Raw genomic sequence first — 13,296 nt, 5'->3', positions numbered from 1 at the left:
CCAGTGTCTTTATCTGGGCATTCTCCTTTCTTCCCTCTTTTTCTTTCTCCTCTTAGATCCTCTTTATCTCATCTGGTTGCAAAAACCCTGATAGTGATTGGGGAGCCCTGAGTTCCAGTCTCATTTCTGCACCCAGCTGGAAGTGTGGCCTTGAGCTGATCACTTCTCCTTTCTGGGCCTCGGTTTCTTCATTTGGAAACCTGATGAGTTCTAAGAGGCCATCAAAAGCTAACTTTTTATGAATATATGAGCTTTTATTCCTTACTAACTTCTCTCTCTCTTCCCTCTACCACTTAAAAAAAATCGGGTTCTAGAACTTTCTGGGCTCCTGTTCTGGCTTTTGACAGGCATGCCAATAGGTGGGGCGTGTACTCACTGTGTGCCTGCATCACTTCTGAGATGTTGAGCCCCTCACGCATCCTCATGACACACACACCGTAGTTGAAATCAAAAGCATCGCTGGGAGAAGAGGTGGGGTCAGGTTCCTCTCGGTCCCAGCCCTCAGCCCCCAGCCCCCAGGAGACCAGATGCCTACAGTTGGCCTTGCCTTCCACCATGCCCCTCTTCTCTGGGCCTCATCTCCCCCTCTCTGTGACACGCAAGTGGAACCGGAGAGCCCCCCAGGACCCCTCTGGCTCTATGGTCTGTGGCACTATGGATGCTGTGAACACTGAACTCAGAGGGAAGCCAAGTCAGGCCAGTCTTTGAAGCAGGCTCTGTCCTCCTGATACATTTGGATAATCTGCACAACCCTGCCAACAGAGGTGGGCATGGGAATCGCAAGCCCCATCTTATAGATCCAAAACTTGAGTTTTGGGGAGTAACTTGCCCATGATTGCACGCTAAGGAAGTGGCCAGCTGGGTCTGGAGTCAAATGGCTGAGACAGAACCCTGAGGGCAGGCACAGACACAGGAATGGCCTTGCTCAGGAAGGCAGCCAATAGCTTGTCTATGTGGAATGTCTAGAAGACTCCTACCCCGGAAGTGTATTTACTGCCCGGTTGACAGAGGGCCCCAGAGACCACCAGTAGGGCTTGATCTGATGAGCCAAGCATTGCCCCCGTGGGTTCTTTCAGTTACACATCTCTGGGACAGGGGCTTCTCAGGCCCCAGCATTTCGGGGTCTTGGAGTGCCGAAGCTGGGGGGTGGAGTGCTGAACAGACATCCCACCACTTCCTGCTGTGACTGTGTCCGCGGTGGCTCAGGTGCACGGCTCAGAGTCAGGCAGTTGGTTCACAGCAGACCCGGAAGCAGGTCCCAGGTACCCAGCACTCAGCCTTTGTTCTGGAAATGCTACTACACACTGCCTCTCTATGCCACATCAACACAGAAAAGCAACCCAGGCAGGCATTTGCTGGCCATTGCGCAGCAAGAGCTGAAGGAGAAAGGGTTCGGAGTTCACCCTGAAGTCCGCAGGGAGTCCCCACACGGTCGCCTCCCGGGAGGCCTTCTGTAGCCCACAGGCGAGCACAAGGTTTTCACCTAAAAACCCACATTTTCAACTTCTCTGAAAAACCAGAAGATCTGGGCAACACTGGGCCCAGGCCCACATTTCTGCCTGGGCACGGCTGGCTGCAGCCAAGTGACAGCTGCTCACTCCAGCTCGCTCCCCATCGTCCCACACCCGGCCGGTCCCCTTCTCTGTGTTCCCTGCCTGCCCCTGCCCATCTTGGTGTCCGTGCCCCAGAGTGGCGAGCCCTCAGTGGGTCTGTTTCTTCCTGAGCTTTGAACCGCCTTCTTCTAACACCCACTGCTTCCCAAGGCCCAGGAAACTCCCAAGGCGCAAATCAAGAGACCCCAGGCCCTGCCTCCCTCGTGCCCTCACTCACTGCAGGATGCCAATGTAGTCCTCCACTGTGGCCGGGTGAGCCGACTGCCAGTTCTTCTTGAACCCAATCACCAGAATGTTGGGCTTCATTCTCCCGAGACCTGTGGCCTGCAAGGGGTAGGGGGTTGGGGTGAGGGACCAGGCCTCGTGCCCCACAGGGGCTCTGTGCTGTGACGAGGGTGGGGCTCTCTCAGCCCCCGCTGCCCTCTTTGCCAGGTGGCGAGGGCTCAGAAATCCCATCCTGCCAGTTCAGGGTCCTGCCTGTCTGGACACACCTGTGAGAAAGGTGACGTGACAACCAGAAGCTACGATCACGGCACCGTCCCCATTAGCTCTGGATTATTCCAGTTCCTGCTTCTCCAGCAAATTATTCCTCGTCACAAGTGACTTGAATTTGGATGTCAAGCTTTAGAGTATCCCCAGGCCATCTCACCTGCCCATCTTTTGTATTTCTTTTTTCAGTGTTTAAAAATGTAAAAAAAAAAAAAAAAAAAAATCCCTAAATATGGGAAACTTGACTGCATAATTTGTGGTAGTGGGGGACTGCATTCGCGCTGTCCCCTGTAAAATAAATAAATAAATTAATTAATTAATTAAAAATAAAAATGTAAAAAAAATTTTTTTGACGTAAAATTTACATAACACAAAATTAACCATTTTAAAGGGTATAGAATTTGGTGGAATTTAAGATATCCAGAATGTTGTGCAACCATCACTGCTATCTATTCTCAAAATATTTTCATACCCCCCCAAAAGACCCTATATGTTCTTTTTTAAAAAATCGTGAGAAATATTTAGAATTATTAGAAAGGACTCCCAGTGTTGACTCAGAATTAACACCTATTATTTTATCCCATTTTACACATGAGACACCTGAGCAGTAAAATGAATGGCCTGGTGGAACATTCCGGAACTTGGTCTGAGCGGTGGCCTCATACCGCTGGGTGGTATCTGCTTACGTAAACATTCATCAGGCTATACACTTAATGCTTTTTCACTTTGCTGTCTGTAAATTATATCAGAAAAGAAAAACAAGGACGGCTCAAGCTCCCACCATCCCCACAGACTTCCAGGTCAGTTTCCCCTAGGCCCTGGGCACCCCGAGAAAGTGCCCCAAATTAGCATATCTGGAAAGGGGAGGAAGGTAGGAGACTCCTGTGGGGGTAGGAGCTTCAGCTAGCCCCTTAGGACATCCTGCCTTCCGGGTTGTCCCACCAAAGCCACGGCACCTGCATGAGAATCTGTACACCGCTACGGAGGTCCTCGGCAATGACGTCTGAGTAGAAGGCCTTGATCTTCCTCTTGTTCAGCCACTTGGTGTGCCCATTGGCAATGAGCCGGAGCTCAGGCATCCTCTGTTTGCGGGGTCCCTGCAGGTGGGGGGAGCAGGTGACCTCAGGGGCTCCTTCCTTCACCCTCTGGCCTGAATGAGATTCAGCCCCTCTCCTCCCTGGAGGCTGCCCCATGGGCTCAGCCACACCCAGAGGTGCCCATTCTCCCATATGGAGTTAGGGGAGGGAAAGAAGAGAAGGGAAGGAGGGAGCAGGGTGGGGGAAGGAAAATGGAGGCAAGAGGTGAGAGGTAGGGCAGTGGGGAGAAGCTGGTGACTGGAACAGGGGAGGGGAGAGAACCAGGCCCACAGCAGGGTCCGGTAGGCTTTGCTTCTCCACAGCCCTTCCGTCCTCCACGGCCCCCAATGCTGCCTGCCACCCTTCCAAGTATGGACTTCACGCCCAGGGGCTCCTCCAAGGGTACGTGCCCACCCCACCCGCAGGGGCCACTCACAATGAGCACGTGGCCACAGACCATCAGGCTGAGGTTCCGGGTGAAGGTGCCCACAAAGTCAACCAGGGCCGGGCGGAAGTTGGGGGGCCCCGTGAGCACCAGGCACTGGGGGCTGAGGACGGGAAGGGAAAAGGGCGTGAGCCATCTGGACAGAGCCCACAGGGGTCTGGGTGCAAAACGCAGGTGCCGGGAAGCATAAAGACTGGGAGTGGGGAGACATAGCATTTACAAGATCTCTGTGTCACCTGGGTGGGTGACTCGGCCTCTGGTCAAGGGCAGCTGCCACACTCAGCTGGAGCCAAAATTGGCCACTCCTCAGCCATGTGACCGTAGGCCAGCTACGTAATTTCTCTGTGCCTCCGTGTTCTCATCAGTGACCGCGGTAATTTCATACACCCCAGAGGGCCGTGGTGAGACGGCGGATGGCACTTTGTGCAGCAATGCAACCTAAGTACTTAATGGCTGACTGTTAGCTATTAAGGTGTGGTGGGAAGGGGTCCAGGACACCCGAGTCTCCCTCTAAGGAGAGGTTCGTCATAGTCAGCCTGACGGACACCTGTGGCAGGGATGGCAACACCCGATCGCCCTTCTAGAGCCCTCTGCATTTCAAAGAGCAGATCCTGCTGTGGAAACTCAGGTACAGAGAGGTCACTAGACTTGCTTGGTCCCCACTGAGCCCTGTCAAGCAAGTCTCCTCCCCGCAGGGCGGTTCTCCTCCACCTCTGTTCCCTCTCTGAGCAAGGACCGCGCCCACCCTGGGTTTTCCCCGGGGCAGGGGCACGGGTCTTGGCCTGGAGCCTCCCAGAGCAGGGACATGGCTTTGCTCACCGGTAGTTCTTGATGTGATCCTCCACCTTGTTGAGGCCCACCGAGTAGCTCAGGGCCAAGTTGTAGGAGCCGGCCTGAACCGAGGAGCCCCAGTTCACCTCTGAGCAGGAGGGGTGAGCACAAGATTAGAAATCCCCGGGACAAGCCAGACGTGCCAAGGGAGGGGACGTTGACCTTCTTTAGGAATCGAGCACCACGGGAGCTGGGCTGGCTGGTGGGTGGACAGCCTACAGATCTCTTCCTGATGTTTGCACATGTCATACGGCTACATATTTAAAAGTTATACTTCATAGGATCAAACTCTATAAAATATTCTCCTCCCTTGACAAGCAGACAACCACCTGGAAAACCAGGTTCAAATTTAGAATTCCAGGCCTTCCCGGATTGCTGCGTCCTGTCCCCAGACCACTGTCACCCCTGGATCCGCACTTGCGCGTATGTGGGCACCACGCTGTGTCCACCTGCCCTGCGGTCAGCCAGCCCCTGGCCACCCGCAGGCCCGGGTGTGCACACCAGCAGGCCGGCCTTTTCAAGAGGATGGACCTGGGCAGGCAATTCCTGGGTCCTGGGTGCCGGCGGGGGTGGTCCGGACCCAGAGATGTGGGTTCCGAGCAGACACATTTCCCGTAGGCTTCTCACCCCACTGGGAGGGACGAGGCTGGAGGGTCAGAGCAGGGCCCTTGAGAGCACAGAGCCCGACACAGGCCCTCCAGCCGGGCCGAAGGGCACGATGGCATGCTTGGCACCCTCAGCGGGAGAAGGGGCACCTGGGCCCCTGGGCAGCCTGAGACCGCACACCTGGCTTCTTGTAGATCACGTAGAGCAGGAGGAAGAGAACGACGCCGATGGCGATGAGGGCTGCCCACCAGGTGAGAAGGAACATGATGACCACAGAGATGACCGCCCCGAACAGCGCCGTCCACTTGCTGTAGTATCGGAACGAGGGTCTCCACCCTGGGCGGGGGACACAGGTCACACTCGAGCCTCCCCCTGGGCCGGTGCTGCTGGGGCAGGGCCTGGGTGGCAACACCAGCAGAGCCCAGAGCCGGGATCCCGGGCTGTGCCCACCACCCGGGTCTCCTGGGGTTGGGCCTGGAGGCTCCGGGGAGGACCGCCCGCCCGCCTCGGCTGGCACTTGGCCACTCCAAGGAGGAGGCATCCAGCTCTGGCCAAATACAGCCACGCGTCAGCAACAGCACTGGCTCCCGTGTCTCCCAGGGATGCCAGGGGGTGAGAGCATGAGGAAGGATGTAGTTCTGCGGGGCTCCATGCCACCGGGCCGTGCCTGGCCCACCACTACTGACAGCTGCCCCACGGCACGACTGTGGGGCACCACAGCCCCCAGTCTAAGGCAAAGGTGGCCTGACGACCAGTCCACTGGGGATTCGGGGCCTAATAATAATAAGAAAAATGTTTTCTCGAGACTCTTTACTGCCATCTGCTAGAAGTTTTTCAGGACAAACATAGAAATCGATGACGCAAAGAGGCGGCACCCCAAGAGCTGTGGAGTAAATGACCTACAGCAACCCTCTCTGTGACTTTGGGCCATTCTCTTCCTTTTCTGGGGAGTCAGACTCCTGACTCCTGTAAAATTGGTGCAGGAAGGCACTAGAAAAATCTCTGCACCCCGGAAACAGTGTATGAATCCACATACAGGGGACACTGTCCGTGCTTGAGAAAGGACAGCAACTATGATGATGATTTCAATGGTTCCTTGAATTGGTTTTGATTTGGGAGGTGACTCTGGTCTGCCCACCTGCATCACGCCTTCCGCTCCCCCACCCATGCCCCCGCCCCAGGTGCTTCCTCCCACAGAAGGGTGGAGGGGGCTGCTTACCGGGCGAGTTGGTGATGGAGGCGTGGAAACAGCTGAAGTTGATGAGGGCGTAGGAGCACAGGAAGAAGTTGGAGATGATGGGGGCAATGGTGTTGAGCTCAGCTTCAAGAACCCGAGGGGAGAGAGGACAGTCTGTTGGGCAACCAGCCAGGGAATCACCTGGCACCCTCCCTCGCAGTTGGGGGATTCCAGACAGGCCACAGAGGCTCAGTGAGTCTCGGCCTTCTCATCTGTGAAATGGGTCCATCGTGTTGTGCCACTCAAGGGGCCGATGTTTGTTAACTGTAAAATGCCAGCTCTTAAGAGGATGCAGAGCAGTGGGAGAGGCTATGGGATCACAAGGACAGTGGCTGTCACACAAATTATAGTAGGAAATATACTTTACAGCGTGACCAAAGACATGGGACATAAACCATCTTTTATCTAAAACCCTGAGACCACAAGACACACACAGTTCCGCCCGCAGTAGAAACCCACTCAAGAACAACTTCCTTCCCTTCCCTGTCTCACTCCACTGCCACTGCCCCGAGAAACCCCAGACAAACTTGTGTATGTGTATCCTTGTCTCAGGGCCTGCTTCTGGGGGATCCCAAAACAAGACAAACACCTCTTATGCATCAGGGCCTCTGTGCACGATTCCACTGAATCCGCCACAAGAGCCCTGCCCCAGAGCATCTGAAATGATGGTTCTCAGTCTGAAGTGTAGTCAGAACCGCCCAGATAAAAGGACATCAAATCTGAGTCGGGGAGGGGGGTGGGGGGTGGACTGCACGGTGAGCAGGAAGCAGAGGTGTGTCTGGGGAAGCCCAGGCCTGACTAGTCATTTCCATCCCCCGGGGGCGGCCCTGCTGCCTCCTCATCTGGTTCAGGATCCAGAGCAGCCGGTGTCTGGAAAGGTTCCCTTGAGTGGACGTGAGTAGATTGGTAGGGATCGCTGATGCCAGCGTGAGGAGCAGGACCACGGGACCACCAGCCGAACCCCCCACCCTGCTCCTGCATAGAGAGCAGGGGCCGGAGGGTCAGCGTGCCGTAGCGTGGCCACCGCCCTCGCTTGGTGCGGCCACCTTTCTTCTAGCAAGTTCTGCCTTGTTGGTTAAGGAGACCAGGAAGTACTGGGGAGTGTGTGCGTATACGAATGCATGCGTGTGCATGTGTGTGTGTGTGTATGTGTGCACACCGGTCTCTTCCTGCCCATCTATGACACACATTTTCTGCACTATCTCTCCCATTCTGCAAATGAGACCAAGGCTCAGGAAGGTAAAAATGATGTGTCCAAAGCAATACAGCTGGCTTATGGCAAAGCCAGGATAGAGAGACAATCTGGGGCGCCTGATGGCTCCGTCGGTTAAGCGTCCAACTTCAGCTCAGGTCATGATCTCACACTTCGTGAGCTCGAGCCCCACCTTGGGCTCTGTTGTCGGCCCTGAGCCCACTTCCGATCCTCTGTCTCCCCCTCTCTCTGCCCCTCTCCAATTGTTCTCTCTCTCTCTCTCAAAAATGAATATAAATTTTTTTAAAAATCTAAAAAAAAACGAGAGAGAGAAAAGAAAGTCCATCTAACTAACTGATTAACTGGGACCTGTCTCCTCGGGCATCTTCTATCTTGAAGTCCAAGGGAGCTGGCAGCTCAAGGGTGGAGAAATGAGTTTAGACACCTACAGAGATACTGACTGAGCTGTTTGTATCAGCTCCACGAGCTGTCCTGTGCTCTAAAGTTGTCCCGGGGGCTAATTCAGACCTGGTGTCTGGGGGGTGCGGGCAACTTGCCAGGACACGGGAATACAGAAGCAGGAAAAGAAGGTAGGGTCCCTTCTAACAAAATAGAATGGTCCACCTGCCTGGTGTGGTGTGGGAGCCACCCTGTCTGGAGGCGGGGGAGGGGCGGGCACCGAATGACCCTCCCGAGTGTTCTTCCAGAGAGGGCCTCGCTCAAGAGTTATTCCACGAGTGCCCACTCCCTGCCAGGCCTGGCTGGGCGCTGGGCGCCAAGGTGAGCGGCACAGAGAGGAGCCCTGCCGGCCCTCACAAGCCTCTGCACCCTGGCAGCCTCTCACCGATGATGATGAAGGCCACCGCGATGGCGTAGGCCAGCAGGTAGCCGCGCACGGGCTCCTTGTTCTTGCCGTAGCCCTTGCCGAAGAAGCCGATCAGTGGGTACAGCTGGTCCTCGCACAGGCACTGTGGGCACAGGAAGACGTGCTCACCCCAGGCTGGGCGCCCCCCCTCCCCTCCCTTGCAGCCCCAGCTGGCCCTGCTTCCTCCCTCCACCTCAGCAGACTACTTGCCCCAGTCTGGGTCCTGTCTTCTCTCTCTCTGTCTCTTTTTTAAACGTTTATTTTTGAGAGAGCATGAGTGGGGGAAGGACCGGGAGAGAAGGAGACACAGAATCTGAAGCAGGCTCCAGGCTCTGAGCTGTCAGCACAGAGCCCGACATGGGGCTCGAACTCGCGCGCCAACCCACCAACCGTGAGATCGTGACCTGAGCCGAAGTCAGACGCTTACCTGACCGAACCACCCCCTGGCTTCTGTCTCTTAAAAGGGAGTCATCTCCCTGCCCACCCCCACGTCACCAGGGAGCTAGCAAGGGGGCAAAGAGAGGGGGTGGCCCACGTGGGGGTGAGACTGGGTCAGAGAAATTGCAGGCAGGGCGCCAGGCTGCACAAGGGAGACTCTGGGAGGGAAATGCGGGTGCCCTTTGCAGCACACCATGGGACGGGGGCCGCTTCCTGCGGGTTTGCTCGCTAGCCCCCTTTCTCCTTCAGTCTAGACGTCCCCGTCCCATGATACCTCCAGGCCTCTGTAGGGGTCACCTGGGGACCCTTCCACCGGGCTTTCCGACACTCGCGGCCCCGTTCCGCGGCCTCACCTGGAAGACCTTGGCGGCGGAGACGAGGCAGGCCAGGGCGGAGGAGAGCGTGGCCCCAAAGATGCCGGCCGTGATCAGGGGCGCGAAGCCGGACACCATGCTCATGGTCTGCAAGGACATGGGGTTCGGGCCCCTCACGGTGGGGCCCCTCACGCCCGGAGTCCTCGCCTCAGGCAGGGGCTAGGTCCTGAGGCCCCCGAGTCCACACTCCCCGCCTGGAGATCCCAGTGCCCACCGAGTCAGGGACTGGGCCCAGGGGCCCCCCACCTGAGCCTGAACCTCTTTCCCCCGCGCCCGGGACCCAGCCCCCCAAACCATGTGTGTCCCAGCCTGTTCCAGCCTCTGTCTGGTCCTTCCCCGCATCTGCTGGGCCAGACTCCCTGGCAGAGGCCGTGCGTACCTGGTAGTAGTTGATGAGGCCATAGCGGCAGCTGTGCTGGTGGGCACACTCGGTGAAGTTCCAGCCGTAGCCACAGGCCAGCCCCTCGCAGGCGCCCGAGCCGGGGGTCACCGTGGCATTCAGGACCCCGGAGGCATCGCGAACCACGCAGGAGCCTGAAGGGGCAGTAGGGCTTGGGGAGGCCTCCCTCCCGCCCTTCCCTCCTTCCTCCTCTCCTCCCACCCCAGACACTGGCCGCTTCTGCACAGGGCGAGCGGCTGCTTGAGGGGCCAGCTCTCCCTTTAGCGTGTGCTACTACTAATGGATGATGACGACGATGACGGCAATGAAATCTGCTAACGTGCAGAGGCACTCACGACGTGCCATGCGCTCCGCTAAGCGCTTGAAACAACCCTGGGAAGCAAGTATGACCATCGCTTTCGTTGTCGGTGCCATTCTACAGCGGCGCGGTGACCTACAGTGACCCGTGAAGATCACCATGTCCTTAAAGCAGAGACCTGGCTGGCTGTGACCGGGGCCGTGTCCCTCGGCCATCCGTGAGCGGCTCACCTCACAAGGGGGTGGCGGGCAGCCAGAGCGCCTGTGAGGATCTCAGTGCGAGGCAAGTGTCAACAGCCCAGGCCTGGGCTCAAACCTGGCTCCACCACTCAGTGGCTGTGTGACCCTGGGCAGGTCACTTAACCTCTCTGAGCCCTGCTTTTCTCCTCTGTAAAATGGCGGGTTGGCAGTGCCTGGATTGAATGTGGTGAGGCATGTCAAGGGCCGGGCATGTGGTTGAGTCAGCGGTTAGTGTCGTCTTCACCACCACCACCACCATCATCATTATTGTCATTATTACCCGTCCTTGGGTCAGAGTATTGTTTGTCCTCTAGGAATTTCCCACTCTTGAATCTGTAACCTCAGGTTTGAAGGGACCAGAGGAGCCTGGGCTGACCGTCCCCATCCCCACCACAAACGACCATCCCCCCCCCCCCGAAGATGTTCTGGTCACCACCGGTTGTCCCCAAAAAGAAGGTTTGAGGGTCCACTTCTTGCGGTCACCATGCTCTCCCTGTTAGAGAGCTGAGCCCCCTGCCCCGTGTGACCCTTCCGGCGGTCTGGGCTGGCTACTCACCGATGGTGGCCGAGATGGCCAGGTAGGAGACAGTGGTCCAGAAAATGGCCATGAGCGTTCCCTTGGGAATGGCTACAGCAGGGTCCTGGGGGAGGGGGAGGAAGAGAGAAGGCATCAGGCAGCCTCTGGGCCTCCGTCAGGCCCTTCTCTTGTCTGAGGCCCAGATGGGCCAGCAACTGCTGGCTGTGTGTGCATCACCGTCAGGTACCCATTGATTTGTGTGGTTCCACAGCAGTTAACATACAGACAAGCCCCAAACTCTCCTCTGAGGAGAACCTCTCTGCTGGCATTTTCCTAGCAGAAATAACAAATCTTCACATGCACACATCGTGTATTCCACTCTTCCAGACACTTCCTCAAACATAACTTCCTGGGCAGTGGCCAGGGTGTCCCTACCCTGCTGGTGGGGAAACTGAGGCCAGGAAGCGGAGCGGAGGCCCCAGCCGGCTGAGCCAGGGGCGGCTCTGTCCTGACCACACCAAGTCCGCAGCCTCAGGCCTCGGGGGGCTGGTGCTGGGTGGTGCAACACAGGTAGGGACCCTTACAGCAGGGTCCCCCCGTCAGGTGTAGACCCCAGCCCCAGGGGCAGGCCACGCGGGCACTGGGAAGGACATCCGTGCACCTCCCCAGCTTTTCCACAGCTGGCAGGTAGAACCACAAATTACAGAGCTTGGAGGGACCACGAGACCGTTCAGCGTCACAGGCAGGTCCAGACAAAGCTGGCAACAACCAGTTCCCTGCCTCAGACACTCAGGAGCCTGAGTTGGAATCGATGGTCAATCAGTGATGAACGAGCCCCGGACCCCGCCCTTAAGGACCCTGTGCCCCAGGGAAGGAGGTCCCGCCAACGCAGGGCGGCACCTGTGACGGGACAGCCTGAAGTGTGCTGGAGAACAAGGGGAAGGAGGGAGAGCAACACGGTGCAGCGACCACGGAGGGCCTCACGGCAGAGGGGACGGCTGAGGTGGCTCTGAAGGCCCTGGGGTGGGAGGAAAGGTGAGGCAGGCCAGAGCCAAGCGGAGGCAGAGATGCGTTGCTGGAGCGAGGCTGGGGGACCTGGAGCTTCCAGATCTGCTGCAGTGTCTGCTTTGGGGGGCCCGGCAGCTCTTCCTTGGGTACCAGGATGGCCTGACTAGGTCAACACACAGAGTCCCCCTGGTCCCAAGGCCAACGGACCGCCTCCACTTCCCCTCCCACCTACAGTGGGTTGAACAGTATCTCCAAAAATTCGTGTTTGCTCAGAACCTCAGATTATGACCGTATTTGGAAATAAGGTCTTTGCAAATGTCGTTAGTTAAGATGAGGTCATACTCAGTTGGGTGGGCCTTAAATCCAATGACTAGTGTTCCTGTGAGAAGAGGCAGGGACACACAGAGGGAAGAAGGCTGGGTGAAGACAGTCACAGAGACTGGAGAGAGGCAGCTCCATGCCAAGGAATGTCAGAGCCACCAGAAGCTGGGAGAAGAAAGGAAGGATTCTCCCCTACGGCCCTTAACACCTTTGTTTTGAACTTTTGGCTTCCAGACTGTGCAAGAATAAACGTCTGGGATTTTTTGTTTGTTTGCTTGTTTTTGGTTTCTGTTTGTTTGTTTCTGAGAGACAGAGCATGAGCAGGGGAGGGGCAGAGAGAGGGGGAGACACAGAATCCGAAGCAGGCTCCGGGCTCTGAGCTCTCAGCACAGAGCCCGACGCGGGGCTGGAACCCATGAACTGTGAGATCATGACCCGAGCCGGTGTCAGAAGCTTAACCGACTGAGCCAGCCAGGTGCCCCAGTGTCTGTTTTAAGTCCCTGTGTTTGTGGTAGTTTGTCACAGCAGCCGTGGGAGGTGGGCACACCCGGCCTCCATCCTACCCCTACATCTTGGCCTGAAATCTCTGAGCCCAGCTCACAAGTCAGGCACATCTGAGCCCACATCCCAGCCCGTCTCTTCCCAGGGGTATGTGCGCTGGGACAAGCCCCTTCACCTCTCTGAGCCTAGGGATGCCCCGAACCCCGATCTGTGAGACGATAACCCAACGTGGCACGCAGCCAGCACCCACAAATGTGAGCAGTTAGGAGAGGGGACTGTGTCGTGCTCGGGGACACGTGCTGGGACCACAGATGCAGCACAGACCCCACAGCTCTCACCTGGAAGTCCCTTGTCTCTCAGCCTCAGCCTCCCCATCAGAAAATTAAGCTAGTAAAGCTTTCCTCGGCCATAGCACAGGCTGATTGTAAAGAGACGTTGGTCACGAGATTGCTCTGTCAGTGCTAAAGGGTCGGGGCGGTGTGAGGGATTAATATGATGGTAACTCTGATGTCACCCTTTAAAAAAATTTTTTTTAATGTTTATTTTTGAGAGAGAGAGAGAGAGAGAGAGAGAGAGAGCACAAGCAGGGGAGGGGCAGAGAGAGAGACACACAAAGAATCCGGAGCAGGCTCCAGGCTCAGATCTGTCAGCACAGAGCCCGACGCGGGGCTCGAACACACGGACCGCGAGATCATGACCTGAGCTGAAGTCGGACTGAGCCACCCAGGCACCCTTGACGTCACCCCTTTAAATGTCATGTTCTCTGAGGTCTCCGGCCACCTTGTGCGAATTTGTACCAGCTCCTCCACCCCCGCCCCCCGGGATTCCCTACCCTCCCTCTGCTTC

At 56.9% G+C, this 13,296-nt stretch overlaps 1 protein-coding gene across 3 annotated transcripts in view; it reads right to left on the bottom strand.

The window, feature by feature from the left end:
• The window catches only part of SLC12A3 (solute carrier family 12 member 3), a 37,227-nt gene that overhangs the window by 16,083 nt on the left and 7,848 nt on the right, over positions 1–13,296 (bottom strand). For all 3 annotated transcript variants that reach the window (XM_007090194.3, XM_042968789.1, XM_007090195.3), the window contains exons 9-19: positions 10,660–10,744; positions 9,546–9,700; positions 9,146–9,253; positions 8,334–8,457; positions 6,280–6,381; positions 5,241–5,396; positions 4,443–4,542; positions 3,615–3,726; positions 3,059–3,199; positions 1,831–1,937; positions 377–459 (exon numbers count right to left, since the gene is read on the bottom strand). In XM_007090194.3, the coding sequence (XP_007090256.2) occupies positions 377–459; positions 1,831–1,937; positions 3,059–3,199; positions 3,615–3,726; positions 4,443–4,542; positions 5,241–5,396; positions 6,280–6,381; positions 8,334–8,457; positions 9,146–9,253; positions 9,546–9,700; positions 10,660–10,744 (1,273 nt within the window). The remainder of the gene's footprint in view (positions 1–376; positions 460–1,830; positions 1,938–3,058; positions 3,200–3,614; positions 3,727–4,442; positions 4,543–5,240; positions 5,397–6,279; positions 6,382–8,333; positions 8,458–9,145; positions 9,254–9,545; positions 9,701–10,659; positions 10,745–13,296) is intronic.

This window comes from Panthera tigris, chromosome E2 (genome assembly GCF_018350195.1).
Source record: "Panthera tigris isolate Pti1 chromosome E2, P.tigris_Pti1_mat1.1, whole genome shotgun sequence".
NCBI classification, from domain to species: Eukaryota; Metazoa; Chordata; class Mammalia; order Carnivora; family Felidae; genus Panthera; species Panthera tigris.
The sequence above is the reverse complement of the archived record's forward strand: the minus strand, read 5'-3'. Positions and strand labels throughout refer to the sequence as shown.